At 52.5% G+C, this 25,906-nt stretch overlaps 1 protein-coding gene across 1 annotated transcript; it reads left to right on the top strand.

The window, feature by feature from the left end:
- The first annotated feature begins 311 nt into the window (after positions 1 to 311).
- On the top strand, positions 312 to 25,906 carry ZNF541 (zinc finger protein 541). The gene is made up of 18 exons (XM_055552800.1): positions 312 to 1,169; positions 1,293 to 1,446; positions 10,655 to 11,062; positions 11,148 to 11,391; positions 13,284 to 15,105; positions 17,293 to 17,351; positions 17,598 to 17,757; positions 17,907 to 18,074; positions 18,802 to 19,126; positions 20,448 to 20,501; positions 20,990 to 21,053; positions 21,655 to 21,797; positions 22,148 to 22,251; positions 22,437 to 22,512; positions 23,006 to 23,094; positions 24,592 to 24,732; positions 24,937 to 25,118; positions 25,229 to 25,906. The coding sequence occupies exons 3-18, from the start codon at positions 10,756 to 10,758 to the stop codon at positions 25,395 to 25,397; spliced, it is 4,107 nt and encodes a 1,368-aa protein (XP_055408775.1). The 5' UTR covers positions 312 to 1,169; positions 1,293 to 1,446; positions 10,655 to 10,755; the 3' UTR covers positions 25,398 to 25,906.

Below are 25,906 nucleotides of genomic sequence, written 5' to 3'. Positions count from 1 at the left end.
GCGTGGCCCCGCCCCCTCGGAGACGTCCGAATAGCCGCCGAGACTGCGCGGCCGGGTGGCACGCGCCGGGAGCCCGGGCGGCGCGAGGCCGCTCTGAGCGGCGCGAGGCGGTCCGCGGCCACGTACGCGCGCCCGCGCCGCGGGTGAGCGGGCCTCTCCAGGGGCGGGCCCGGCTGCGCGTGCGCGCCCGGCCGGCAGGCGGCGCGTGGGCAGGCTGGGGGCCGCTGGGATGCCCGCGAGGCGCGAGGCCCGGCGCGCGAGCCCCCGGGGCGGGTAAAACCCGGTTGCTGCTGCCCCTGCCCCCTCCCCTTCCTTCTTACCCTGCCCTTTCCCGCCCCTTCCTCATTCGTCAACCCCTCCCCCTTTTAAAATCTAATTCGTTTTTATGTTTCTTTTTTAGGGGGGCCCAGCTCCCTTTCGAGAGGCGCAGCAGGCGCGGCGAGCGCCCCTCACCCCGCGTCACGCACGCACCTTCTGCACCCCAACAGCTCCGGGCCCCGCTGCATCCCCGCAGCCCCTTCCCCCTTGGAGAAGACTCTCAGAGGCCCCTGGCTCGCTGCACCCCCTTTTCTTTCCTACCCCACCCCCCAGGCCCCAACTGCCCCCTTCGCAGCTCCCCAGCTCGCGCCGCGGGCCCTACCCGACCTCCCCACTTTCTGCATCTCGGCTTTGCATTTGCCCTCCGCTTTTCCAGGCCCTGGTGCTAAAAATCCGCTTTCCTCCCAAAGATCCCCGCTTCAGAGGACCCAGATTTGTTTCTATTTAGGATCTTCCAGCAAAACCAAGAAGCCCACCTAGACGCCTTGATTTTGCCCCTCCCCCTCCTCTTAGGAACTTTCTCTAGCAAAAAAAAAATTTTTTTTTCTTCATTGAGGATCACTTTCCAGCAAAAATTCTTTCTTCCCACCATGAGTCCCCCTGTTTGGAATATCTTTCCACGGATAACAAACCAACTCAGTCCTTCTGTTTTCTCTCTTGTCTAATATTTTTCTTTCCAACTCTCTTCCCCAGAAATCCCAACACAAACCCCTTTCATCACCTGTTCCACCTCAGTTAGACTTCTCCCAGCAAAGCTCTCCAGGTTCCTTCCCAAGGGGAGGAAAATAAGGAAAGAAAGAAAAAAGAACTCCTTGAACATCAAAATCCGTTTTCCTACCTAGATCTCCCCAGTTTAGTATTGCTTTCTTCTTTCTTCCAAAAATTACCAGTCGCCCTCAGTTTCACACCCGTGCCCTTGCTTCTTTGGGGACCCAGGTTCTGACAGCCCCTTCCTTTCCACTACCTGCTTTCAGGGCAGAAGAAGTTGAATAAGGGTCCTGAATTTACTGTCCAGCGTTCCAGGAAGAAATAGCCAATGATCTGACTGTCACCGGAACCTCTTTCTCTGTGGGGCCTACACTGGGCCCCCCTGTTCCCTGGGGATTGATTCACTCACTCCTTCTCCTGGTGAGTTTCCTTGCTTTGCACTTGTTGGAGAATGTCTCCGTTTTCAGATGGATTCCTTTTTCTCAGGAGGGTTTCTGATCGGTCCAAGGGTCTCTGTATCACTGGGGAAACCATTACAGAAGTTGCTGCTTTAGGAGATGAGATAAGAAAGAGGATCACTTATTGTACATTTTGACTGATCTGGAGGAATCCAGACATTTATTAGATTGATGTCTGTTTCAGTATTTATTGCAAAGGAATCTTTTTCTTCTTTAGCTCAGCAATGTAGATGCCTACCGGGGATGGGCAGGTAAAGGTCCAGAGTGTGGTGAAACAGAGATTGTGTTCCCCATCTAGTGATGCCAGCCAGTGGAAATGGTCAAGTAGAAATGTCACAACAGTGTTGCCAGAAGTTTTTGTTTTTGAGAAGAAGCCATAATGCTGTCTTTATGTGAAATCTTTTGATTGGTAAATGTTGAGAACCAATTTAACAAGTTTTTAAATACAGTGTGGGGCCCTTGCAAAACGTGTTTGCTGGCCACTAGTTTGGAATTTGGGGTTTAGGTTAGATACACATACACAGATATGTATCTTGTATATATCATGTTTGGGCCATGCATATGTGCTGGACTTTTTCCCTTCAGAGCAGCAGTTCTCAAACTTTTTTGTCTTCAGAGCCCTTTAGACTTAAAAATTATTGAAGACCCCACCCAGGGTGTTTTTGTGCATGTGAACTGTGGTTGTTTAGTTGCTAAATTGTGTCCAGCGTTTTGTGACCCTATGGACTGCAGCACACCCGGCCTCTGTGTCCTACACTATCTCCCGGAGTTTGCTCAAATGCATGTCCATTGAGTCATTGATGCCATCCAACCATCTCATCCTCTGCCACCCCCTTCTTTGCCTTCAGTTTTCCCAGCATCACGGTCTTTTCCAGTGAGTCGGCTCTTTGCGGCAGGTGGCTGAAGAATTTATATCTGCTGATATTTGCTGTATTAGGAGTTTAAATAATAAAATTTTAAAATATGAATTCATTTAAAAATAGCAATAGTAAACCCATTATATGCTAACCTAATGGGCACTTTTATTTCAAAAAAGAACATTTAGTGAGAAAAGTGGCATTGTTTTACATTTTTAGAGTCATCTGGTGTCTTATATCTGCTTCTGCATGCAGCCTCTTGAGATAAATCCTCTAAAGTTTCACTAGAATAAGAAAAGCAGATAACATGTAAATATTATTATGAAAATAGTTTTGACCTCACAGACTCCCTGAAAGGCGCTTGAGGACCCCAGGGGTCCTCTCGTTGTCCTCACTGTGAAAATGTTCTAGATTTTAATGATTATCTGCATTTTCTGCTAGGATCAGCTTGTGGAATGAGAAACTTGGACGTCTCTTTTCTTCGTTTAGTTAATTCTGTGTAAGAATTCACTCTGGCAAGTGCAGTCATAGCCTCTGATTCCTCGATGTCTTTCTCTTTTCCAACGAGTGATCAGTGGAAATGAGTTAACTTTATAGTTAAAATTATATTGGTTACGTGGCTAGAGGAAGATTTTTCCTTTATTTTTCCTCTAGGGGCGCTGTGGGAATTAAATGATATATACGTGATTGCAGTAGAGCCTGGAACATGATAAATCTTCAGTAAATGTGTGCTACTATTATTATTATTATTATAACGCTAATGATTGTGGGGGCCAGGCAGGAAGATAAGTGAGGACCACAGGAACCGGAGGCCATCACCCAGTGCAGAGATGGCCATTGCCCCTCACGTGTGCATGCACAGTCCTTCAGTCGTGTCTAACTCTTGCCACCCCATGGACTGTAGCCCGCCAGGCTCCTCTATCATGGGATTCTCTAGGCAAGAATACTGGAGTGGGTTGCCGTTTCCTAGTCCAGGGGATCTTCCTGACCCAGGGATCTAACTCGTGTCTCTTGCGTCTCCTGCATTGGCAGGTGGATTCTTTACCACTGAGTCACTTGGGAAGCCTCTTGTCCCTCACTCTATCCTATTGTTAACCAGCAGGGAATATCAAATCTAACCATCTTCAAGAGAAGCCAGAAATTCACATATCTAGTTGAGATCTTCCCCATGAAACATAAAAAAAATATTGCTAATTTTTGAAAGCACTGTGTAGGTCAAATAGAATAGGCCTAGAGTTTACAGCAGTGTTTGGTGTGGAAAAATAAGAAAGAATTGGTGTAGGTAGGGTAAAAGCTGGAAGTCTCTCCTATCTTCCAGCTCCCAACAACCTGATGTTACCTAGACATGCTCACTCTGTCCCTGGTGACCCTGATGCAGAGAGAGAAAGAGGAAGCGGCGCTTGGGCGTGGCAGGGGGAGAGGGGGAAGGCTGACATGCTAGCAGGTTAGGACTTTTCAAAGAGGGCAAGAGGTGGCACGATGGAATGCTGTCACTCATCAAGGAAAGGGATGCTGAGAGCTCCTTCGATCAGCCTTCTGTGCCCAGCAAGATGCTGTGAGAAGTACAGATACATGAGGCAGAGTTGGAAGTCATGCTGGAGGTTATAGTCTGGGGGGACCTGAGAGAGAATTAAACTCTAAGGTATTTTGAGTTAAGTGTTAACTGGATTATCAGAGTTCTGATGAGGGAGAAATAATCTCTGACTTAATTATGTTGGGAGTATTCTCCAAAGTGGAGGAGCTGTTTCGATCTGATTTTGAAGGATTTCATTTGGTAAAGCCGAGTGGAGAGAAAGTGGTCAAGGGAAACTGCACAAGTCAACCATTATAAATTCAGGTGTCTTGGGACACCTGAATGGTCCAGTGCCTGGTGGTCCAGTGGCTAAGACTCTGTGCTCCCAATGCAGGGGGCCCAGGTTCAGTCCCGGGTCAGGGAACTAGATCCCACATGCCGTAACTAGGAGTTCAAATGCCACAACTAAAAAAGAAGAAAAGATCCTGCATGCTGCAACTAAGACTCAGCACAGCCAAACAAATAAATATTTAAAAAAATACAGATGTCTTGCCAGGCCCTCTGTAGAGGAGCCTGGCAGGCAGGTAAATGAGTGGGGCGGGAGGCTGTGAGCCACCAGGGAGTGGTGGGGACTCAGGCAAACTGGCCAGTGCACTGTGTCTAAAGGCAACTGTGAGGCCTTCCCTGGTGGTCCAGTGCTTAAGACCACACTCCCACTGCAGGGGGCATGGGTTCGACCCCTGGTCGGGGAAACTAAAATCTCATATGCTGCACGGCATAGCCAAAAAAATAGAAAACAAATAGTTAAAGAAAGGCAGCTCCAGCCAGTTGTTGCTTTGTAGACTCAGCATTGACAGAGCATCTGACTTCCCCCCCAGGTTTTTAGGTAGAAGTTGGAAACATTCTCTTAATGCAGTGTCCCATGTGACAGCCACCAGCCACTTGTAGCTAATTTAATTAAAAGTAAGTAAAACAAAGAACTCTATCTGTCAGTTGCACCAGCTACATTTCTAGCTGCTTGTGAGCTACACGTGCCCAGGGCTCGTCACTGGACAGTGCAGATTTAGAACATTGCCACCAGCGCAGACAGTTCTTTCAGACCATGATTATCTGCCCCAAAGAGAAACCTAGGTGACGCAGAGGTAAAGAATCCGCCTGTCAGTGCAGGAGACGCAAGTGACGCAGGTTCGATCCCTGGAGAAGGAAATGGCAACCCACTCCAGTGTTCTTGCCTGGGGGAAATCCCAGGGACAGAGGAGCCCGGTCGGGCTACAGTCCATGGGGTGGCGGAGTCAGACACGACTGAGCACCAGCACACTTCACATTTCGTTTTCACTCTGTCCAAAAGAACGCTGACAGATTTTTCAACCTGATAAATAATTGAAAAATAATGAAATTAACTGGGGACTAAATAAAACATCTTTGTAGACAGGTGGATATTCAGATTGTTCCCTGCCTCCCTGCCAAACAGAGCTGCTGTGGATGTTATTTACCTAGTCAGTTGTGGATTTACGGCTGCTGTCTCCAATCTTATAGTGGGTTACTTTCCCCAGAGGTTGTAGTATTTCACAGGAGACTCCCTTTGTCTTCTTACCCCCACCAGTCGTGGAATGATGGGTCTTTTTAAAAGGCAAAACTTAAAATTGCCTTGGATCCCCAGTGTTGTTTTAATTTTTTTTTAAACTAATGAACAAAGCTTAAGTGATGATAAAGTGTACAAGTTCCTGAATCTTACAGCTCTTATGCCACTGTAGAGCCAAAGTCAGCTTGCAAATTAAATACAAACAAAGCAACCAAGCTAATGTAACTCATATTACAAATGTTAGTTTAACGAGAGGGATGCTATTTTGCTAAAACTTAACTGCTTCCTTGAGACAAAGACTTTTGCAGACTACCACACCGGGCCCTTTTGGGTTTAGCACGCCCTGTGGTGTCTCAGATCTCCTGTTCCTTTTCTCGTTTCAGCAGCAGCAAAACCTCCCCTTGTACCATGATGTCCGTTGGCTTTAGTTGAGCCCAAAAGCATTATCATGAGCCAAATCCACCTCTGTCCTCCTCTCATTAGCCTGCAGCAATTAAAGTTGTCCCATTGGGCATTACTGGACTTAGTGCAGTTATAAACCTACCCTGGGGCATTGTTACCAAATGGTGGTAGTACAGGTGATCAGTGGCTTCCCAAGTGGCCCAGTGATAAAGAATCCATCTGTCAGTGCAGGAGATGCAGGTTCCATCCCTGGGTTGGGAAGATCCCCTTGAGGAGGAAATGGCAACCTACTCCAGTATTCTTGCCTGGAGAATCCCATGGACAGAGGAGCCTGGCAGGCTTCAGTCCATGGGGTTGCAGAGAGGTGGATATGACTGAGCACACTCTTGCACACGCCCTAGGTGATAAAGTAGTAATCCAGTAATCCATATATAAAGATGTTCTTGTAGGTTCTCAAAACAAACGCACAAAATAACAGAACTCTTGGAAAGAGTAGTTGGATGTTTGGGAATGTCTCCAAGGTTCAAGACACACTGCCTACAGGGCCTAGGAGGGAGCTCTCTGCCTAGCAGGTGCTAAAACTTGTTGAATTGAATTATCTGTTGACAGAACAAGAGCAAGTTCAATATTGGTTGAGTGGGGGTTTGCTTTACTCTCTGGAAAAGGATGTAGATAGCAAAGCATGGCCTTTGGACTTCTGGCATGCCTGCCCAAGGTTGCAACCGGACCAGTTTGTTACATGGACTGTACCAGTATGTTGGAAGGCAGGCGACTGGGCACTGGGGAAGTCAGAGATGTAGCCTGTCTCCCGCCCCGCCCGCGTCCTGCACCTTCCGTGTTTTCTAGTATAATTGGTGTAGTGTCATCTATAGTTTAACTTACAGGGAATCAGTATTGTGTACCAGGTAAGAACACAAGCTCTAAAGTCCAAACATCTGGGTTTAAGATCTGGTTCAACTCCCAGTTAGGTGTGTGACTTTTGACAAATGAGTTACTTGCTCAGAATCCATTTTCCTCTCAGTTAAATGGAAGTGGAAAAAAAGGGGGGAGCGGGTAGTAATAATAGAACCGACCTCTGGGATGTTGTGGAGAGTGAATTCATAAACGTAGAACACTTAGTGTGATGTCTAACAAGAAGAAAACATTTACGATTTGACTTTGTAAGATATTGCTTTCTGTTTCTCTGAAATGATGGTTTATGTTTTGTATTATTTGCTTGTTTTTTATTGATGGGAGGTGAAAGCAGTGGGTTTTTTCCCCCTTGGAGTGCTGAGAATACTTTATAGCAGCCCTGCAGAAGCAACTTTGGAACTGGCAGAGAAATCCCGATTGTCCTGGAATATAAACCTCTGTAATCCACATTCTCTTGTCTGCAATTTAGAATCCCCAAAAGCTCTGAGAATGCTGAGGTGGCTGCAGCCTCATTCGGTGGCCATACCTGAACTCACACGGTGCTCTTCACTGTCTTTATTTCATTTGCTCTGAATGGTCAGGGTGTGGGGGTGGTAGTTTAGTCGCTAAGTCAAATCCAACTCTTGAGACCCCCTGGACTGTAGCCCGCCAGGCTCCTCTGTCCATGGGATTCTCCAGGCAAGAATACTGGAGTGGGTTGCCATTTTTCTCCAGGGGATCTTCCCGACCCAGGGATCAAACCCAGGTCTCCTGCATTTCAGGCAGATTCTTTACCAAATGAGCTACAAGGGAAGCCCGAGTGGTCAAGGTATCGATGAGGAAAGAATGATTTGGTCACCAGGTGCCGCCCTGGGCCCCAGGGGGTTGCTCACCATGTGGCATATGCATTGCTTTACCTTTCTAACCGCACCCCTGCCCCAGATTCTGAATTCTGAGACTCACTTGGGTCCCTCAGTTCTGGTGCAGGGTTTCTGACCTGCACTGAGCCTTAATTCGAGGGCCCTCAGCATGCTACTTACACAGACACAGGGGTGAAGCGTAGTGTGGCACTCAGACGCTGAGGGTGCAACTGCTCTGCTATACTGCATCATGCGACGTTTAAAGCCAGCAGACACTTACGGCCTAGGAAACTAGACCCAAGCTCCAGTTCCTCTAGGATCCACTGCATTTGTTATCAGTGAGTCATCAAGTGTTTATTAAATGTCTCTCTATGGACAGAATTACTCTTGATCGCTCAGAACAACCCAAATACCCACCCACAGATGAATGGATGGAGAAAATCCGGACAGTGCAATAGTGTTCATCCATAAACGGGAAGAACGTGATGATTTGTGCTGCAGGGGGGGATCAAACTCAGAAATGCTCTACTTAGTGAAAGAAACCAGGAAGAAAAGGCTGCATATTGTTTGATGCGATTCATAGGCAATAGATGGCCTTCTCCGTACTTTGTTGGCATGTGTCCTAATTTATTTGTTGAAAAACTGGACATTTTGAACATTACAATGTGGTGACTCTGGTAATCAGATCCCCTGTTCCAGGCTTTGCTGATGCCCACTGTGTGTTGTAATTGTTTAGTGAATTTTCTGGGCTTTTTGGTCATGTGTGGTCAGTGAAGTCTCTCTTCTGTTAGTTGAGAGATTTGACAGAGATTCCCTGCAGTTGTCCAAAGGGAATACAACCAAACCAACCCCACCTGAGACAACTCACAGTCTTTAAGTTGGGCTCTGGGTGAGAGTTGAGACGGGCCTTTGACGTTCAGCAGGCAGTTCACAACTCTGCTTTCGCCTTCACTTCCTGCTTGCACAGAACCCCGGTCAGCCAGAGGTGACAGCTAGAGCCTTCTCAGGCTTTTTCTGAGCACTGGCCCGCCCTGGGCATGCACCTTCTAGACTCCCTGGAATATGGAATGTGTTAAAGGTTTTGTTTTGTTTTTTAAAATCAGCAGACATCTACGGTTTGCCTTCGGGCCCACTCCTCGTGCTGTGTAGCTCTGTAGGCTCTGACTTACATGTGAGGTCGTGTAGCTCCCGTTACAGTGCCATACAGAATAACTTTACTCCTCTGAAAATTCCTCGCCTGCTTCATCTATTCATCCCTCTTTTCTGCCCCCGAACCCTGGCCACCATAGATCATTTTAACGTCTCTTTATGGTTCTGCCTCTTCCAGAATATCATGTAGTTGGAATCATAGGATGTACTGTCTTTTCAGACTGGCTTCTTTCACTCAGTGATACGCATTTAAGCCTCTTTCTTCCATGTCTTTTTGTAGCTTACTCACTCCTGGCTTTTTATTGGTGGATGATATCCCATTATAAGACTAACCACAGTTTATGCACTCCCCTGTTGAGAGACATCTTGGTTACTTCCTGTTTGGGGCAGTCATGAATAAAGATGCTTTAAGTTTTTGGCTCATTGGGGTGGATATCTAGGAATGGGATGGCTGGATCGTATGGTGAGACCATGTTTATGTTTGGCTTTCTAAGAAACTACCAGTGCAGAAGGACTTCCCTGGTGGCTCAGCGGTACAGAATCCACCTGCAGTGCAGGAGTCGCAGGAGACATGGGTTCGATCCCTGGGTCGGGAAGATCCCCTGGAGAAGGGCATGGCAACCCTCTCCAGTATTCTTGCCTGGAGAATCCCATGGACAGAGGAGCCTGGTGGGCTACAGTCCATGGGGTCACAAAGAGTCAGACACGACTGAAGTAGGTTAGCATGCACACTAGTGCAGAAGTCTTTCAAAGCCCTTTTTCCCCAAAGCATCTCACTCTCCTTTTCTCCTGGTCTCAGTAGTGTCCGTGGTCAGTCTCAGTTGAATATCCTTTGCCCCCGGCTGCAGTATCTGGTTCCTTGCCTTGAATGTTGTTGACAGACACCTTCTCCATTTCCACTCTGCTCTGAGCGAGTTCTGAGTTAGAACCTTGCATTTCTAGAAGTTTCATTTCTTTCTTTTTAAAAGCACCCCTGCCCCTTGTGTCTTCTTCTTTTCTCTACTAGGTTTTATTGTCTCTCATCCTGTTTTTAACTAGTTCTTGGAATGCCTCCCTAGACTTGTGCATAGGGTTTTTCTGTTAATTTATTTATTTTTCCTGTGAATGGCTTGACTCTTCCCTCAGCTCTTCCCTGTGAACTCAAGGCCCTGTTTCCTCCTCCATCTGTCTGTTACAGCTTCCAGGATAGTGTTCTGTAATAGAAATATAATATGAGCCAGATAATTAATTTAGAGCAATCTCATAGCCATGTTAGAAAATAAAAATAGGTAGGTTACATTAGTTTTAATATCATATGTAAGCCAGTAGATCCAAAATGCTTTCATTTCAATGTGTAATCAATATGAAAATGAGTTATTTTTGGTACTGAGTCTTCCACATCCAGTATGTAAATTACACTGATCGCAGGTTTCAGTTTGGGGCCACATTCTCAAGTGCTTCATCGCCATGTGTCACTCACTGGTGGACGCCGTGTTGGAGGATAGCCCTAGCCCCCATATAGGAGACTGACCTCACCTTGGGCCCGCTCGTGGGCCAACTCACACCTCTGGCTTTGCGTTTCTTCATTGTTGCTGGCCCCTGGGGTCTTACCTGTCTCTTGAGCCTGGCTCTCTACTAAAAATCGTCTTGTATCTCATGAGTTTATAGTTGGAGAAAGGGATCAGTTCAGTCCACCATGTCGCCAAAACCTTTTAAATTTATTCCTTACAACAGTCTCACGATGGACATACTCTTACGCTGAATTTACAGATGAGGAAACTAGGGCTCGTGGTACTTGAGTGACTGCCCAAGGTCACATGGCTGCTGAGTGGCAGAGAACAGACTCCAATACGCGTCTGTGTGAATTCCAAGTCCACACTCTGTCCACCGTGCATGTTGGCTTCTCGTAACTGTGGTTCTTCCTCGTTCATTCTCAGGAGTTAGCCACCATCAAGACCCGCTCTCTCCTCCCTAACTCTGCACACAGCCCTGCTTGTCTGGAGAGTAGCTCTTGGCCGAGCCCTGGCAGTGGAGAGCCATGGACCAGTACAGCCTGGGGGACGAGGGTGCCCTTCCCTCTGAGATGCACCTCCCTTCGTTTCCCGAGAATCAGGCGCTCACCTGCAGCGACGCCGTCAACCGGCACCTGGGCCCTGGCACGCGGGACCTGCTCTATGGTAGCCTAAGAAGTCTGGAGCTGGACCCCAGCTTCCCGGCGCCCGACGCGCCCAGTGAGCTGATGGAGGACAACCTGGACACCCTGTCCCTGTACTCAGGGAAGGACAGTGACTCCACGAAGCTGCTGGAAGAGTATGTAGATCCCGAATCTCAGGCTTCCTTACAAGGTGAGGTTGTGCCCTAGGGGCCCCGGCCTGGTGGGCTGTGGAGGTCCCTGGAGGTCTAGAGCCTATGCCTTCTCCCTCCATCTAGACCTAGGGCTGAGCGCCCTCAAGGTGCCCAAAGAGGCGGATGAAGGAGGCCGGGCCACCTCAGGGAGCGCGCGGAAAGGCAAGCGGCAGCACAGCTCCCCACAGAACACGCTCCTGGACTGCAGCCTCTGTGGGAAGGTGTTCAGCAGTGCCAGCTCCCTGAGCAAGCACTACCTGACGCACAGCCAGGAGAGGAAGCACGTGTGCAAGATCTGCAGCAAGGCCTTCAAGCGGCAGGACCACCTGTGCGTAGGGGCCGGGTCACGACATCTGCCCGGGGGCTGGGGGCGCGCCTGGGCTTCAGCACCCCTCCCATCAGCCTGCACCCGCCCTGTTGAGGCCCCCAGGGGTGTCCAACCTGTGCTCAGACGCAGCGTAGGGGCTGGGGGCGTGCCTGGGCTTCAGCACCCCTCCCATCAGCCCACAGCCCTCCTGTTGAGGCTCCCAGGGGTGTGCAACCTGTGCTCAGATGCAGAGTGGTCTCCTTGAGCTGTCAGGGTTCCGGGGGCCAGACCCACACGGCCCCACCCCCAAATCCACTCCAGTGAGGAGAGTGCCGCTGTGATTGGCAGAGGGGACCCCTGTGGTTTAAAGACACACCCCAGGGGCAGTTTTGTCCTGGAGGGAATTGGGCTAACTCTGTGCAGAAAGATTTGGAGCAGGTGCCTGAAGAGAACAAATCTGTGCTCTGTGAGGGGTATGCGTTGGGATAAGAGACTATGAGAGGCTATGAAATGCTTAGAATGTTCATTCTCCCTTTTTTTTTTTTAATTCTTGATTTTAAAAAGCAAGCCCAGTGTAAGAGCAGAATTACCTTTGTTCTTCATACCTCAGAAATGATAAGGTTTTCTTGCTACTGAGGAAGCAAAGACAAGACTTTTCAAACGGAAAGACTTGTAAGTGGGAAGGATGATCCGTCACCTTTTGATAGCATGCCCAGGCTTGCCAGGAGAGACAGCAGTAAAGAATCCACCTGCCAATGCAAGAGACGCGTGTTCAGTCCCTGGGTCAGGAAGATCCCCTGGAGGAGGGAATAGCTACCCACTCCAGTATTCTTGCCTGGAAGATCCTATGGACAGAGGAGCCTGGCGGGCTACAGTCCATGGGGTCACAAAGGGTCGAACACGACTGAGCAGCTGAGGAGCACAGCCTGCACAGAGCATCAGCGAATCCCACTTTCATTCTGTCCTCGCTGCCTAACCCCCTCTCCGCCCCCCTCCCCGCTTGGGATGGGAAGCAATTTGCTCATGTCACAGGATGGTAACAGGGCTAGAAAGTGGGTCTCCTGATCCCTTCTCTGCTGCTCCCCTCAGATGGAAGCTAAGGGTTCACCTTTGGGGGGAGAATTTTTTTATTTATTGTGCCACATTTATTAGAACCATCCAGAGTAGGGCTGCTGGGAACCCAGAGAGTGATTTACCCATTTGCTTATTTCTATAATAAATTAATGTAGATACAAGTGTGATACAAATATAAGACATTTGTATTCATTCATATTTGCAGAAATTATAGGCAAATTTGGCTGTTTTCTAGAGAGTCTTTACTGACTGGGCATCTGTAATTTTTTTTTTTTGTTTTGCAATGGGGGTCGCAGGTGGCTCTCTAGAGGAATCCTACGGGAAGGCAGAGACTCCTTTGTTCAAAGAAGGAGCACCCCCAAGTTAACACTTCTTTGCATGCGTTCTCCAAACTCTGGTTCTCAGGATGCTAAAAGGGGCTCTTTGAAAAAAGGTGATTCTGTGGGCAAATAACTTGGAGAGACATGGAAAGTTAAGCAGGTTCGCTTTATCTACTCCATGGCTTTTCACTTTGCTACTATGAACATCCAAGAAGTAAACAGTGTTTTTTCAAAACTCACTTGCCAGCTGAGCCCAAGTCCTCAGGGAGCAACTCTGGAGACTGGTGTTGCTTTGGGGAACTCTGACTTGGCTCCCACGATTTTTTCTCTGATTAGGGGTTTGCTTAAGGGTGAGGGAAAGAGCCCCCATTCCAGATGACTTTGACCTTAGTGGGGGGTCTTTCCTCATGGGGTCTGAGCCCATTTTCTGCCCCGCTGGCCCCTGGGGATGTGCTTGGGTTCCTGCGACGGGTGACTCGCACCAGGACCCCCCATGACCCCGTCCTCGTGTGCTTCCAGGACGGGACATATGCTCACCCACCAGAAGACCAAGCCCTTCGTGTGCATCGAGCAGGGCTGCAGCAAGAGCTACTGTGACTACCGCTCGCTGCGCCGGCACTACGAGGTCCAGCACGGCCTGTGCGTCCTCAAGGAGGTGCACCCAGAGGAGGAGGCCTGTGGGGACTCGCCCCACATGCACGAGGTGGCAGGCCAGCCCGCACCATCCGGCCTGAGGTCCCCCGGTCCCCTCCTGCCCAACCGAGACCTCCTGCGCTGCCTCGTGAACAGCATCGTCCACCACAAGATCCCTTCCCCGGGGCCGGCTGGGCCTGCGGACAGTGGTGAGGGGAGGAATGTGGCCTGCTCCTGCCCGTCCTCCTCGGGCTCCTCCTGCTGCGGCCCAGCCGGCGCCCCGGGGACCCTGGGCCCTGACGTTCTCGAGGAGCCGAGGCCCTCACGGAAGGAGCCTGCCGCTGACGTGTTCACGGCCATCCACTCGCGGGCGGCAGAGAGCAGCGGCCCCGACCCAGCCGAGCTCGAGCCACTCCAGCTCTCGTCCTCCCTGGAGGGCTGGCCCGAGGGCGCCGCTCTGCCCTCCTGCCTGCCTCTGTTCCGTGGCCAGACAGTCCCCACCACTGGTTCCCAGCCATCAAGCCACAGTTGCCAGTGGCTGCAGAACCTGTCAGGCTGCCCCAAGAGCAAAGGGAACGGTATGTTTGTCATCCATAAGCCGCTGTCCCGGGAGGCCTCTGAGCCTGGCCCTGGGCTCAGCAGCACCTCCCCAGTCAGGGAGCCCTCGGCTGGCCTGGGGCCTGGCCCAGAGGACGTGCCGCCCTTCCCTCCCATGTTCCTCAAGGCTCCTGGGGAGGCCTCGGGGGACCCCAGATTTGCCAGTGCCAGTGGGGATGATGACTGCTGGGCTCCCAAGAAGAGCAAGTTTGACTGCGACTCCTTCCGGTGGCCAAAACCCGGGGACCCTGGCTCTCAGGACCCTGGCTCGAAGCCCAGCAGCCTCTCGTCGGACGCCACACCGCTCTTCCGGCAGCTCTTCCTGAAGTCGCAGGAGTCCCTGGTGAGCCATGAGCAGATGCAGGTGTTCCAGATGATCACCAAGTCTCAGCGGATCTTCTCCCATGCCCAGGTGGCCACCGCTTCCTCCCAGCTCCCCACTCCCGATGGCAAGCAGGGCCCCCTGAAGCCGCTGCAGGGGCCATGGCCACAGCAGCCCCCGTCTCTGACGCCCACTGTTGACTCTCTCCATGCTGGCCCCATGATCGCTGAGCCAGAGGGCTCCCCAGCCCGCCGGAGAAAATCCACATCCACTTTCCCTAGGGAGGCCTCACCTGGCAGCATGAGCCGGGATGCAAGGGGTGGACCAAAAGTGGCTGCCGCTCCACCAGCCCTCACAGCATCGTCCCTGGACCCTCCCGGGAACCCAGACATCTCTTCTCTGGCCAAGCAGTTGAGATCCTCAAAAGGGACCTTGGATCTGGGCGATATCTTCTCTCCCGGGGGCCTGCGTCAGACCCAGTTAGGAGGGGACGAGCCATCTGGAACCCACCTCCCGGGGAAGCAGACCCAGGCTGAGAATGGCATGACCTCTGGGGCCACGAAAGCCGAAAAGGGCCCAGCCTGCTCCCGGGGTGGAGGCTACAGGCTCTTCTCCGGCAACTCCAGAGCACAGCGCTTTTCAGGCTTCCGGAAGGAGAAGGTGAAAATGGATATGTGCTGTGCAGCGTCCCCGAGCCAGGTGGCCATGGCCTCCTTCTCGTCAGCAGGGCCTCCAGCAGACCCCTCCAGGGACTCCAAGTCCAAACTGACGATATTCAACAGGATCCAGGTACCAGGGCCGTCTCACGGACCTAACTGTACAGGAGGCAGAGTCTGGTCATTACCCACTTCTGGGTTTCTGACTTGTCCAGACACCTTGTTTAATCTCAGCGAATCCTCAGATGCAGTTGTACAGAGAGGGGGAGGGAGGGTTCAGAGAAGAGGTGGTCCCTCCCATCATCCCTCCACCGCGAGCCCACCGCGCACACACGAAACAGGGCTTTCGTGTTGGGAGAGACACTTGGTGTCACATTGCTTCACTACACGTTTTCTGTTTGCTTCCTTTCTCCTTATCGCTTCCTTTTGGATCTGCCTCCTTCGTGTCTTCAGAGGATGTAAAGGTAGCGCTCCTCGGCCCTGACATTGCCGTGTGAAATGCCGTGTCTTTTCTGGTTGTGAGTCACGGGTCACAGGTCTGACTTGGCCCCCGGCTGCTGGCGCTGTGCCGGTCCGCCCTCGTGGAGCACTCAGGTCCTCCACGTGGCGCCCACGAGGTCCCGGGAGTAGAGGGCTCAGCCTCGCCTCCTGCTGACGTTCTGAGGTCCAGCATCCTTCTTGTGAGGCCGCAGCTATCTCATCCTCTTCTTTAACTTTTTTTGACAGCTTTAATATTTACATGCTGTCTCACTCACCATCTTGTTTATTTTTTGAGATTAAGTTTTCAGTTTTATATTTGGTTATTTTATTTTGGCCGCGCGGCATGTGGGATATTAGCTCCCCGACCAGGGGTTGAGTCCGTGCCCCCTGCATTGGAAGCGTACGGTCTTGACCACTGGGCCACCAGCAAGTCCCTGACTCACCACTCACAAATGCGCCACCCAGTGGCTTTTGAGCATGGTTACATGGCTGTGCGCCCTTGCATTTCCCTGCTCTTTGCCTAAATACTTCCATCACCCCCAAGAAACACCCCGTACCCTGCTGTCTACCGCAGTCTCTCCATCCCTCCCAGCCCCTGGCAATCGTGAGTCCACCTTCTGCTTCCATGGATTTGCCTGTCTTGGACACTTCCTATGATTGGAATCATACGCTGTGTGGCCTTTTGTGTCGTTTGCTTCTTCCACTTAGTACGATGTTTTCAGAGTTCATCCGTACTGTAACGTGGATCAGAACTTCTTTCCTTTGTATTGCTCAGTAGTCGTCCGTTGTTCGCGTGTGTGTGGTGTTTGTCCATTTATCAGCTGGTGGGTGTCTGGGTTGTGTTCACTTGGCCATTGTGATGGTGCTGCCCTTAACGTTTGTTATCGTTTAGACGTATGTTTTCATCTCTCTTGGGATGTAACACCAGAATTGCTGGATCATAGGGTAATCCTCTCTGTTTCAGAAACTGCCAGACTTTTCCAAAAACCGTCTTACCTTCCCACTCAGAGTCTGAGGGCTCCAGCTTCTCACCAACACTTGTTATCGTTTCCTTCTGATGCAGGCGCCTTAGTGGGTGGGAAGCGATAACCTGATGATGGTTTGATTTGCATTTCCCTGATGGCTAACAGTCTTGAGCATCTTTTTATGTGCTTATTGGCTGTTGATACCTCCTCTTTGGTTAAGTGTCTGCTCAGAGACTTTGCCCATTTTTAAGTTGGTTTGTGTTATTACTCTTGAGCTGTGAGAATTCCTTATGTAGTACAGATACAAGACCCTTACCAGATACGTGATTTGCGCCTCTTTTTCTCCCATTCTGTCTTCTCGCTTTTTAAAGAATTTTAGTTTCTATTCTAGTTGACTTATGGTGTTGTGTCGGTTTCAGGTGTACAGAAAGTGATGCCATCATGCGTGTACACGTGTCCATTATTTTTCAGATTCTTTCCCTTGTAGGTTATTGCAGGATGCTGAGTAGAGTTCTCTGTGCTATACAGTAGGTCCTTGTTGGTTACCTGTCTTGTATACAGTCGTGTGTTTCTGTTAATCCCAAACTCCCTCTCCCCACCTTTCCTCTTTGGTAATCATAAGTTTGTTTTTGAAGCCTGTGACTTTTCACTTCTTGATGCTATCCTTTGAAGCACAGAAGGTTTCAATTTTTTTTAAAAAACAAAGTTTACATTTTGCTCATTTGTTCTGTCTTTGGTTTTGGAGTCACCCAAGGAACTGTGGCCTGCTTCAGGGTCACTAAGAATTACAGCCATGTTTTCCCCTAAGTGCCTCACAGCTTTCACTCCTGCACCTCATCTCTGATCTGTTGGCTGAGGTGTGCTTTCATCTCCAGGGTGGAAATATCTACCGGCTCCCCGACCCGATGAAGGAGGAGAACGTGGCCAGCGGCTGGTAAGTGCAGGAGCCCCTCCCTGCCCGGCCTGGGGAGCTCAGCACTCCCGGGAGTCCCCTGCTGGCTCTGACTTGCCGCCCAGGGGCGAGCTGTGGGTGCTGCCCTCCTGAAGGGGCAAGCACCAGGCCGTGGGGGATTGGGGCATCGTCTCCGTTCCTTCAGTTCACCCGGAGCTGTCAGGGTATCCGGGCTTGGGGATGGAGCCCCATTCTCCCTTTCCTGCCTCCTGACACGTCTCCCCGCAGTCACCAGCTCAACAGGGGCTCCACAGACTGGGCAGAGCCAAGGAGCACATACGTTTGCAAGAACTGCAGCCAGATGTTCTATACAGAGAAGGGGCTGAACAGCCACATGTGTTTTCACAGCGACCAGTGGCCGTCACCTCGAGGGAAGCAGGATCCACAGGTGAAGGGGCATGAGGCTGCATTCAGCTTGCCAGAGTTGGGGGGAGGTGGGGGCCTGGCTGGGGGCTGGGAGCCAGGGCGGTGCTCCTCTGGAGGGGCCCTTGCTCCCAACCTCTTGCCCTTAAAGGGCTGTCTCTTCTCTGTGTGCAGGTGTTTGGCATGGAGTTTTGCAAGCCCTCAAGACAGGTGCTGAGGCCAGAGGGGGATGGGCAGAGTCCCCTGGGAGCCAGAAAGTGCCTGGACAACCCAACCACAGCCTCTTTGGGGGTCCCTGTGTCGGTGCCTGTGGCCCCAGCAAACCGCCCCCCAGGGAGCAAGGTGGGTGCTGATCAGTCCACCTCCATCCCGCCACTTCCCACCTGCCAGTGGGAGCTGTGGGAAAAGCCCCAAACTCCTGACTCTGGAAGAGCTTAGTTTCAAATCCATTCATTCATTCACCCTCCACTGGACTTCCTCTGTGTCTGACCCTGCGCTGGGGACACTGCAGCAACCACAGCAGCCTATCTCCTGGGGCTCCTGGCCCAGTGGAGTGGAGAACCCCCATCCCCAGACAGTGACGCCTGGAGTAGGCTGGGCTGGGCTGGGAGGGGAGCTGAGGGAGCTGTGGGAGCCCCAAGGGGGCACCAGAGACCAGCCTGAGCAGGCCAGGGAGGACTTCCTGGAGGAAGGGGTGTTAGAGCTGAGATCTAGAAGACGAGAAGGAGTAAGATGGGGGTAGGGGGGCAGATTGCATGGAGGTGAGAGAGAGCATACTGAGCCGCGAGATCAGTGAGTTTCCAAAATGGTCTGAGGGAGGGCCTCTCCTTGGGGGTGTGGATGCACGAGAAGGCTCCAGCTTCGCACACCACCCAGCTCAGGGTCTGGGGTCTGGCGCAAGCATGGTGGCCCTGCCTGGCCGCCTCTGCTGAGGGCTGTGGGCACAGTCAGGCTGGGCATGCGTCTCTGTGGTCACTACCTGTCCTACTCTCCTGCCGTCTTGAGGACTGAGCTTGGGGCAGGTGGCCTCAGGTGACCCCTCGGGGTTCTGAAGCCTCTTCTTGTCCAGGGACAGGAGAAGGATGGGGACGAGAGAAACAGCAAGGAGAATGGCCAGCACCGAAAGCGGAAGAAGCGCCCCCAGCTCAAGGCGCTGTTCGTCCCTCCTCCGCCCCCCACGTTCGGGCAGCCAGGCCCGGGGGGGTGTCAGCAGAGCCGCCTGCGCTCCCCCGTGTTCCTGGTGGACCGCCTCCTGAAGGGGCTGTTCCAGTGCTCGCCCTACACGCCGCCGCCCATGCTCAGCCCCATCCGGGAGGGCTCGGGGCTCTATTTCAACACCCTCTGTTCCACGTCTGCTCAGGCCAGCCCCGACAGGCTCATCAGCACGGTGCTCAGTGAGTGAGGCTGATCCCCAACCCCTCCGGCCACCGCGGCAGGCCTGACCCACCCCTCTGGTAGCATGCGGTCCAGCCTTTTTCCCTGGCCTGTGGCTGCATCGGTCTGGCGGTCCCGTTGCTGTTCATAACTATCCCAGGACTATCTGGGTCCAGCAGCCTTCTAGCTGCTTGTAATTTTGTAGGCAGAAAGAAAACAGAGGCCATTTAACCTAGCCACCCTTCTTCTGCCCGGTCTTTTGAGTAATTTTTAAACAGGTTTACTGAGATATAATTCACAGATCACAGGAACCACCCATTTAAAGTGTACAGTGTTTGCGAGAATATTCATAGGGTTGTGCACCCATCACACAGTCTGATCCTAAGCACATTCATCTCCCCAGGAGATGTGCTATATCCACGAGCAGTTACACACAGGCCCCATAGCCCCCCAGCTCCTCAGCCCCAGGCACCACTCACCTACTGGTCTAGTTTCTCTCTCCATGGGTCTGCCTTCTCTAGACGTTTCATCGAATTGGTGTCCTGTGATACGTGACAGCTTGTGTGTGGTTTGTTCACTTGGAGTAACGTCTGCAGGGTTCACCCCTGTCGTATGCGTCAGGGCTTCGTTCTTTTTATGGATGAGTGATACGCCATTGTCTGGACAGGTGACCTTTTATTTATCCACTCATCAGTTGGTGAGCATTTGGGCTGTTTTTGTCCCTTGGCTATTGCAAAGAGCGCTGGTTAAGAGCCCTTAGGCATCAATTTTCGTTGTACCTAAGTTCTGATTTCTCCTGGGTGTGCGCCTCAGAGTGGCATTGCCGGTCCATAGGGTAACTGACTGTTGAAGGAACCGCCAGACTGTTTTCCAAAACGGTCGTTTTACACTTCCACGAGCACCGTATGAGAGTTCGTTGCCCTGTTGCGTTCTGCAGAATTTCCTTTCTGACGACTGAACAGTGCCCCATCGTAGGCACACACCCCGTTTCCTGTATGTGTGTAGTTGCCCATCGGGCACATTGAGGTGGTCTCCACCTCTTGGCTACTGTGAATAGTGCTGGAGTGGACATGGGAGTTCAGATGTCTTTTTGAGATCTTGACTGCAATTCTTCTGGATGAATACCCAGAAGTGGGATTGCTGGACCATATGATAGTTCTACTTTTAATTTTTGAGATAATTCCATACCGTGCAGTCTTTTTTTTTTCTAATTTTTTATTTTATATTGGAGTGTAGTTTTTTACTCGTGTATATATTGGAGCATAATTATTTACCATGTTGCGTTGGTTTCAGGTGTTCAGCAAAAGTGGTTTAGTTATCCACTTATCTGTTCTTTTTCAGATTCTTCTCCTGTAGAGAAGATCATTGAGTATGGTTACTATTGCAGATCATTGAGTACGGTTACTATTGCAGATCATTGAGTATGGTTCTCTGTGCTGTACAGTCGGTCCTTGGGTTTTTCTGGTTCTGTTCTGTTTGTTGGGCTGCTCCGGGCCTTCCTTGCTGCATGCGGGCTTTCTCTAGTGGCGCGCGGGGTCTGCTCTGTAGTTGTGGTGCACAGGCTTCTCATTGCGGTGGCTTCTCTCGTTGCGGAGCACGGCCCCAGGGCACACGCACTTCAGAAATTGCAACACGCTGGCTCGGTAGTTGTGGCGCACGTGGCATGTGGGATCTTCCCAGATCAGGGATCGAACCTGTGTCCCCTGCTTTGCAAGGCGGATTCTTAACCACTGGACCACCAGGGAAGTCCAGGAGGTCCTTGTTGATTATCTATTTTATATACAGTAGTGGGTCTATTAGCTGCTCCAGAAAGGCAGTCAGAAAGGGCCTCACAGGTCAGTTGTAGCCAGCCTTTTTGAGGCTCTTCTTTACGTGTTTTCCAGATCCCCTGGATGGCTCCTTCGGCATCTGTGTGGTAAAGGACGACACCAAGATCAGCATTGAACCGTGAGTTGGGACAGAACCTGAGGATCCTTCCAGAACGGGGACGCTCTTACCCTCTGCGCATTCCCGTGTGGCCGTCGGCACCTTCATCCCGGGGAACTTGGTCTAGGTGCTGAGCCTCTCCAGGAGAGAAGTGCTGGGCTTCTCCCGCTGTACCCCCAGCAGTCTGTCTGTCCGGACATACCGTAGTTGGCTCCCCGAGGACAGAAGGCCCAGAACACTGGGGCTCTGGGGAGAACTGCCGGAGGCACGGGGACACTCGTGCAGGGCCGTGGGCTGCGGCTCGATGAGGGGCCTCGGGTGTAGAGGCAGGCCAGGTGTCAGCACACACCTCCCCGGTCCTAGACCCCAGACGGCTGAGGCCAGAAACTTGGCGGCGAAATCGGAGGAGGGGGTTGAGCGTCCCTAGGGAGGTTTCTGGAACGCCTGCGTGTGTCTGTCGGGGTAATGAACACTCCGTGTGTCTGAAAGACCGCAGAGGGCATCCACAGAGCAGGGCCATGGCCCAAGAGCAGGACTCACGGAGCGTCTCTGCTCTACTTCCCACCTTTGTCACGCATTGTACGTTAAGTCTTGTGCACCTGTGGGTGTGTCCTCGTTTCAGACACATCAACATAGGAAGCCGGTTTCAGGCTGAAATTCCAGAGCTCCAGGACAGCTCTTTGGCTGGGATTGATGAGCATGTCGCTTCTCTGGTCTGGAAGCCGTGGGGAGATGTGATGAGCAACCCGGAAACGCAGGACAGAGGTGGCCGAGACCTTGGGGCCAGGGTCCCAAGGGCCCTCCTCTATCTCCAGGGAGTTTGTCCTCCCAGTTCCCACCCTGACCAAGAAGCAGTGTGCGGGGGTCAGCGGTGGACAGAGGTGCCTTCAGCACAGTACTGCTCCCGCTGTGGTCCCTGGCCCACCTCCCCTCTCACCCGGTGCCAGGAGCAGGGTTGAGCCCTTCCTCCAGGTCCCTCCCTTCCCTCAGCCTGCCTTTACTAGAGGGAGGTGGTGACAAGGAGCCTCTCCCACCCTGACGGTGCCCTCAGGGAGGCCTCCTCCCTGGCTCCCCCTGACCCTCTGTGTCTCCGCTTCCTCCCCTCCTGGGAACAGTAACGGAGCTCTGCAACGTGGCCTGCTCCAGCGTGATGCCCGGCGGGGGCACCAACCTGGAGCTGGCACTGCACTGCCTGCACGAGGCCCAGGGCGACGTCCAAGTGAGGCGCGGGCGGGGCGCAGGCGGGCGCGGGCGGGGCGCGGGCGGGGCGCAGGCGGGGCGCAGGCGGGTGCGGAGCAGGTGGGCGCGGCCCTGCGGTGGGCGTGGCTTTAGGGCAGGCTGCCGGGGGTTCCAAATGAATGAAAGGATGAAGGCGGGCCTCCACCTCCTGTGCCCCCGTTCCAGGTTGCCCTGGAGACCCTCTTACTCAGAGGACCCCAGAAGCCGCGAACTCATCCTCTTGCCAGCTACCGCTACACAGGTGAGTGGAGTGTGACTGCTGGCATGGTGTGGGCCTGGCTGAGGCCCCCAAGGGCCAGTCAGTTTCCACGGCAGAGCCATGTTGTCTCAGGGTCTCACCTGTATTTCCGGGAGGGCCTGTACTCTCTCCGGGGGACCCCATGGGCGCTGTTTTCTAGCTGGTTCCTACCTTCTGTCCACTCATTCCCTCCTGGGCTCTGCCTGGCCAGGAGGAGGGTGCCAGGGAGGGCTGGGGGCAGGCACTCAGCCCTGGAGTCCGCCTGCGCTTGGGCGAGTCCCTTAACCAGTGGCTGCCTCAGCTATGGCATCTGTCAAGTGGGGATGGTAGTAGCCCCTACCTGCTAAGGTTCTTGAAGATTGTAGGAGACCAAGCAAGAAAGGGGCTTAGCAGAGATCCTGGCATCTAGTTGGTGCCAGGTCACGGCAGCCTGAAGAAGGAGGGGCCGTGACCGTGGTCCCAGAGGAAGAAATGCCCCCCTGCTGTTTCTTGCTAGGTTCAGACTTCTGGACCCCCATGGAGAAGAGGCTCTTTAAGAAGGCATTCTGTGCCCACAAGAAGGACTTTAACTTGATACACAAGACGGTAAGGTGCACACGGCAGGCTGGCATAGACGAGGTTCCCTCACCGCTCCGAGGGGCTAGAGCTGCAGGGCCTGTTGGGAGCGACCCTCTGCTCCTGCTCTGAACGACTGACAACTTTAAAAAGCCATCGCTGGGAACAGACCCAAACAGTACAGAAAAGAAGCCCATGTTCAAAATAAAGCCCTCCAGGCCCCACCCCACTGTCCTGCTTCTGACTGTAACCTGACAGGCTTTTACTGTCCGTACAGTTTACACACATATGTACACTTTCTCAAAAAATGATGAGATTGTATATTTGATACCCTGCTGATTATTTTGCTCTTTTTTAAAAAACTAATCCACAAAACTGCACATAATCGAAGTGTAAGATTTGATGTTTTGACGTATCTATCCCCAGTGGCTCAGCTGGTAGAGAACCTGCCTGCCCATGCAGGAGACACAGGAAACGCAGGTTCGATTCCTGGGTCGGGAAAATCCCGTGGAGAAGGGAGTGGCAACCACTCCAGTATACTTACCTGAAAAATCCCATGGACGGAGAAGCCTGGTGGGCTGCAGTCCATGGGGTCAAAAGTTCCCTCCTGCGCCTTTGTAACCTCTCCTTCCTGCCATCAACTCCTGCCTGCCTCCTGCCACTGTAAATTAGTTTGCATTTTCTAGAGTTTTATAGAAAGGGAGTAATCACGCGGCACGTGATTGGCTTTGTCTGACTTCGTACAGTCAGCATGACGGTTCGAGCTGCTGCAGGGTGTGCCAGTGTTCATCATTTTGCCGAGGAGTATCCCACTGTGTGCCCCCTTCTCTTTTTATAAACCTCGTTTTGGGCTGCACTGGGTCTTCCTTGTTGTGCGTGGGCTTTCTCCAGTTACAGTTTGTGGGCTTCTCATTACAGGGGTTTCTCTCGTAGAGCTAGAGCTCTAGGGTGCACGGGCTTAGTTGCTCCCCAGCATGTGGAATCTTCCCGGACCAGGGATTGAACCTGTATCCCTTGCATTGGCAGGCAGATTCTTAACCACTGGATCGCTAAGGAGGTCCCATTGTATGTCCTTCTGTGGGCCTCTTCCCTCAGTACTTACTGTAGGGCCCTGCCCAGCTGTCACAGAGGCCATGTGGTACCCACTGCATGAGGGTGCTCTGCTTTAATTAGTCCTGGTCAGTAGACATATGGCTCCACGTGGTGTCACAGTGAACTCGTACCTCCGTGTGCATATCCCTGGAGGGAAGGGTTCCTGGGCTGGCTGTGTTGCTCAGAGCGTACAGAGCTTAGCTGGTGTGGGGTCTGGTGGTTTCCTCTCTGAACCCCTCATCCCTCGGAAGGAGTCTGTGATTCTCTGCCCCTTTAGCAAAGGGGTCCGCCAAGCCATAGCAGGAGACAGTTCAGGAGGGCTTTCAAAAAGTGGCAGCTGGCCCCCTGAGGGGGAGGGGCTTTAGGGCATCGAGGCCCCACTCACTACTGCTCCTGAGGCACTGTCCATAGCCAGCTTCTGTCTTCCCCCATCAGATCCAGACAAAGACCGTAGCCCAGTGTGTTGAGTATTATTACATCTGGAAAAAAATGATCAAGTTTGACTGCGGCCGAGCCCCAGGGCCAGAAAAGAGAGTCAGGAGGGAGCCAGATGAAGTAGACAGGGCGGAAGCCAAGGTAGGGGGTTTCAGGGCCGGGGGTCTGGAGTTCAGCCCGATCCAGAGGCCTGATGCCCATCCGCGCTGGGTGGGGATGGGGGTGCTCCCAGCAGGAGGGGCTTCCCATGGGCGATGTTCGCATGGGCTTCAGGTCCATGCTGGTCCCTTAGCAGTGTGAGGGGGTGGCTCAGCACCCTTTTGTCATCTCTGCCCACCCCTGCAGGTCACTTGCAGTCCTCGGGAGAGACCCAGCCACCGTCCAACCCCCGAACTAAAGATAAAGACCAAGAGTTACAGGAGGGAGTCCATCCTCAACTCCAGCCCGAGCGCTGGCCCCAAGCGGAGCCCCGAGGCACCCGGGAGCGTGGAGGGCCAGGGCGCCTTTCCCTGCCGGGAATGTGAGAGGTACTGGGCTCCCTGGAGGCACCGCCTGCCCTCAGCCCCGCTCCATCCTCTCAGGGTCCCCCCACCTGCCTCCCCTGCTCTGATCCCCATGTCCTCTGGTGCCTCTGCAGGGTGTTCGATAAGATCAAGAGTCGAAATGCCCACATGAAGCGCCACCGGCTGCAGGACCACGTGGAGCCCATCGTAAGGGTCAAGTGGCCGGTGAAGCCCTTCCAGCTGAAGGAGGAAGAGGAGGAGGAGGAGGAGCTGGGGGCTGACGTGGGGCCCCTGCAGTGGTGATTCAGGGTGGGGTGGCAGCGGGGGCAAAGCAGCAAGTCTCCCCAGGATGCCCCTCTGCCTCCCCCACCTGTCCCTGTCGCCAGGGGCCAGCCCAGCTTGCAGACACGGTGGGCACTGGCTCATGAGCAGGGGATGCACGCTCATCTGACCGCCGTGAAGGCCCTGCGCTGTATTGGAGGCTCCATTCTCTTAGGTTCATAGTCTCTCCCCTTCTCAGTTCCACTCTTCCTGGAGCAGTGAGGCTTGGGGAGGGAACAGGTTAGGTCTGGGTAGCTCTTCAGTCTTAGCCTCCGTTTCAGGCTTTGGTTACATTTATTCAATAGGCCAAGATGTAGAGAATCAGTGGGAATTACCATCAGATCTCCACCGCGCCGGGGCCCCTCGCGGAGGGTCTCTCTGCATTCTAGATTCTGCCCCTAGTCTTGACGTGACTTGTACATTGTTAGGTTTGGTTTTTCTTTTTTTGTACGTGTCGACTTGTAAATCTTATTAAATTGGGTTCTTAAGCA

Source organism: Bubalus kerabau, chromosome 17, assembly GCF_029407905.1.
Source record: "Bubalus kerabau isolate K-KA32 ecotype Philippines breed swamp buffalo chromosome 17, PCC_UOA_SB_1v2, whole genome shotgun sequence".
Taxonomy (NCBI): Eukaryota; Metazoa; Chordata; class Mammalia; order Artiodactyla; family Bovidae; genus Bubalus; species Bubalus kerabau.
The sequence above is the reverse complement of the archived record's forward strand: the minus strand, read 5'-3'. Positions and strand labels throughout refer to the sequence as shown.

Coding starts and splice junctions, on each gene's coding strand:
- ZNF541 (XM_055552800.1), top strand. CDS start 10,756: ATGGACCAGTACAGCCTGGGGGACGAGGGTGCCCTTCCCTCTGAGATG. Junction 19,127..20,447: donor GCTCATCAGCACGGTGCTCA/GTGAGTGAGGCT, acceptor GTTCTTTTTCAG/ATTCTTCTCCTGTAGAGAAG. Junction 22,513..23,005: donor TGCCAGCTACCGCTACACAG/GTGAGTGGAGTG, acceptor GTTTCTTGCTAG/GTTCAGACTTCTGGACCCCC.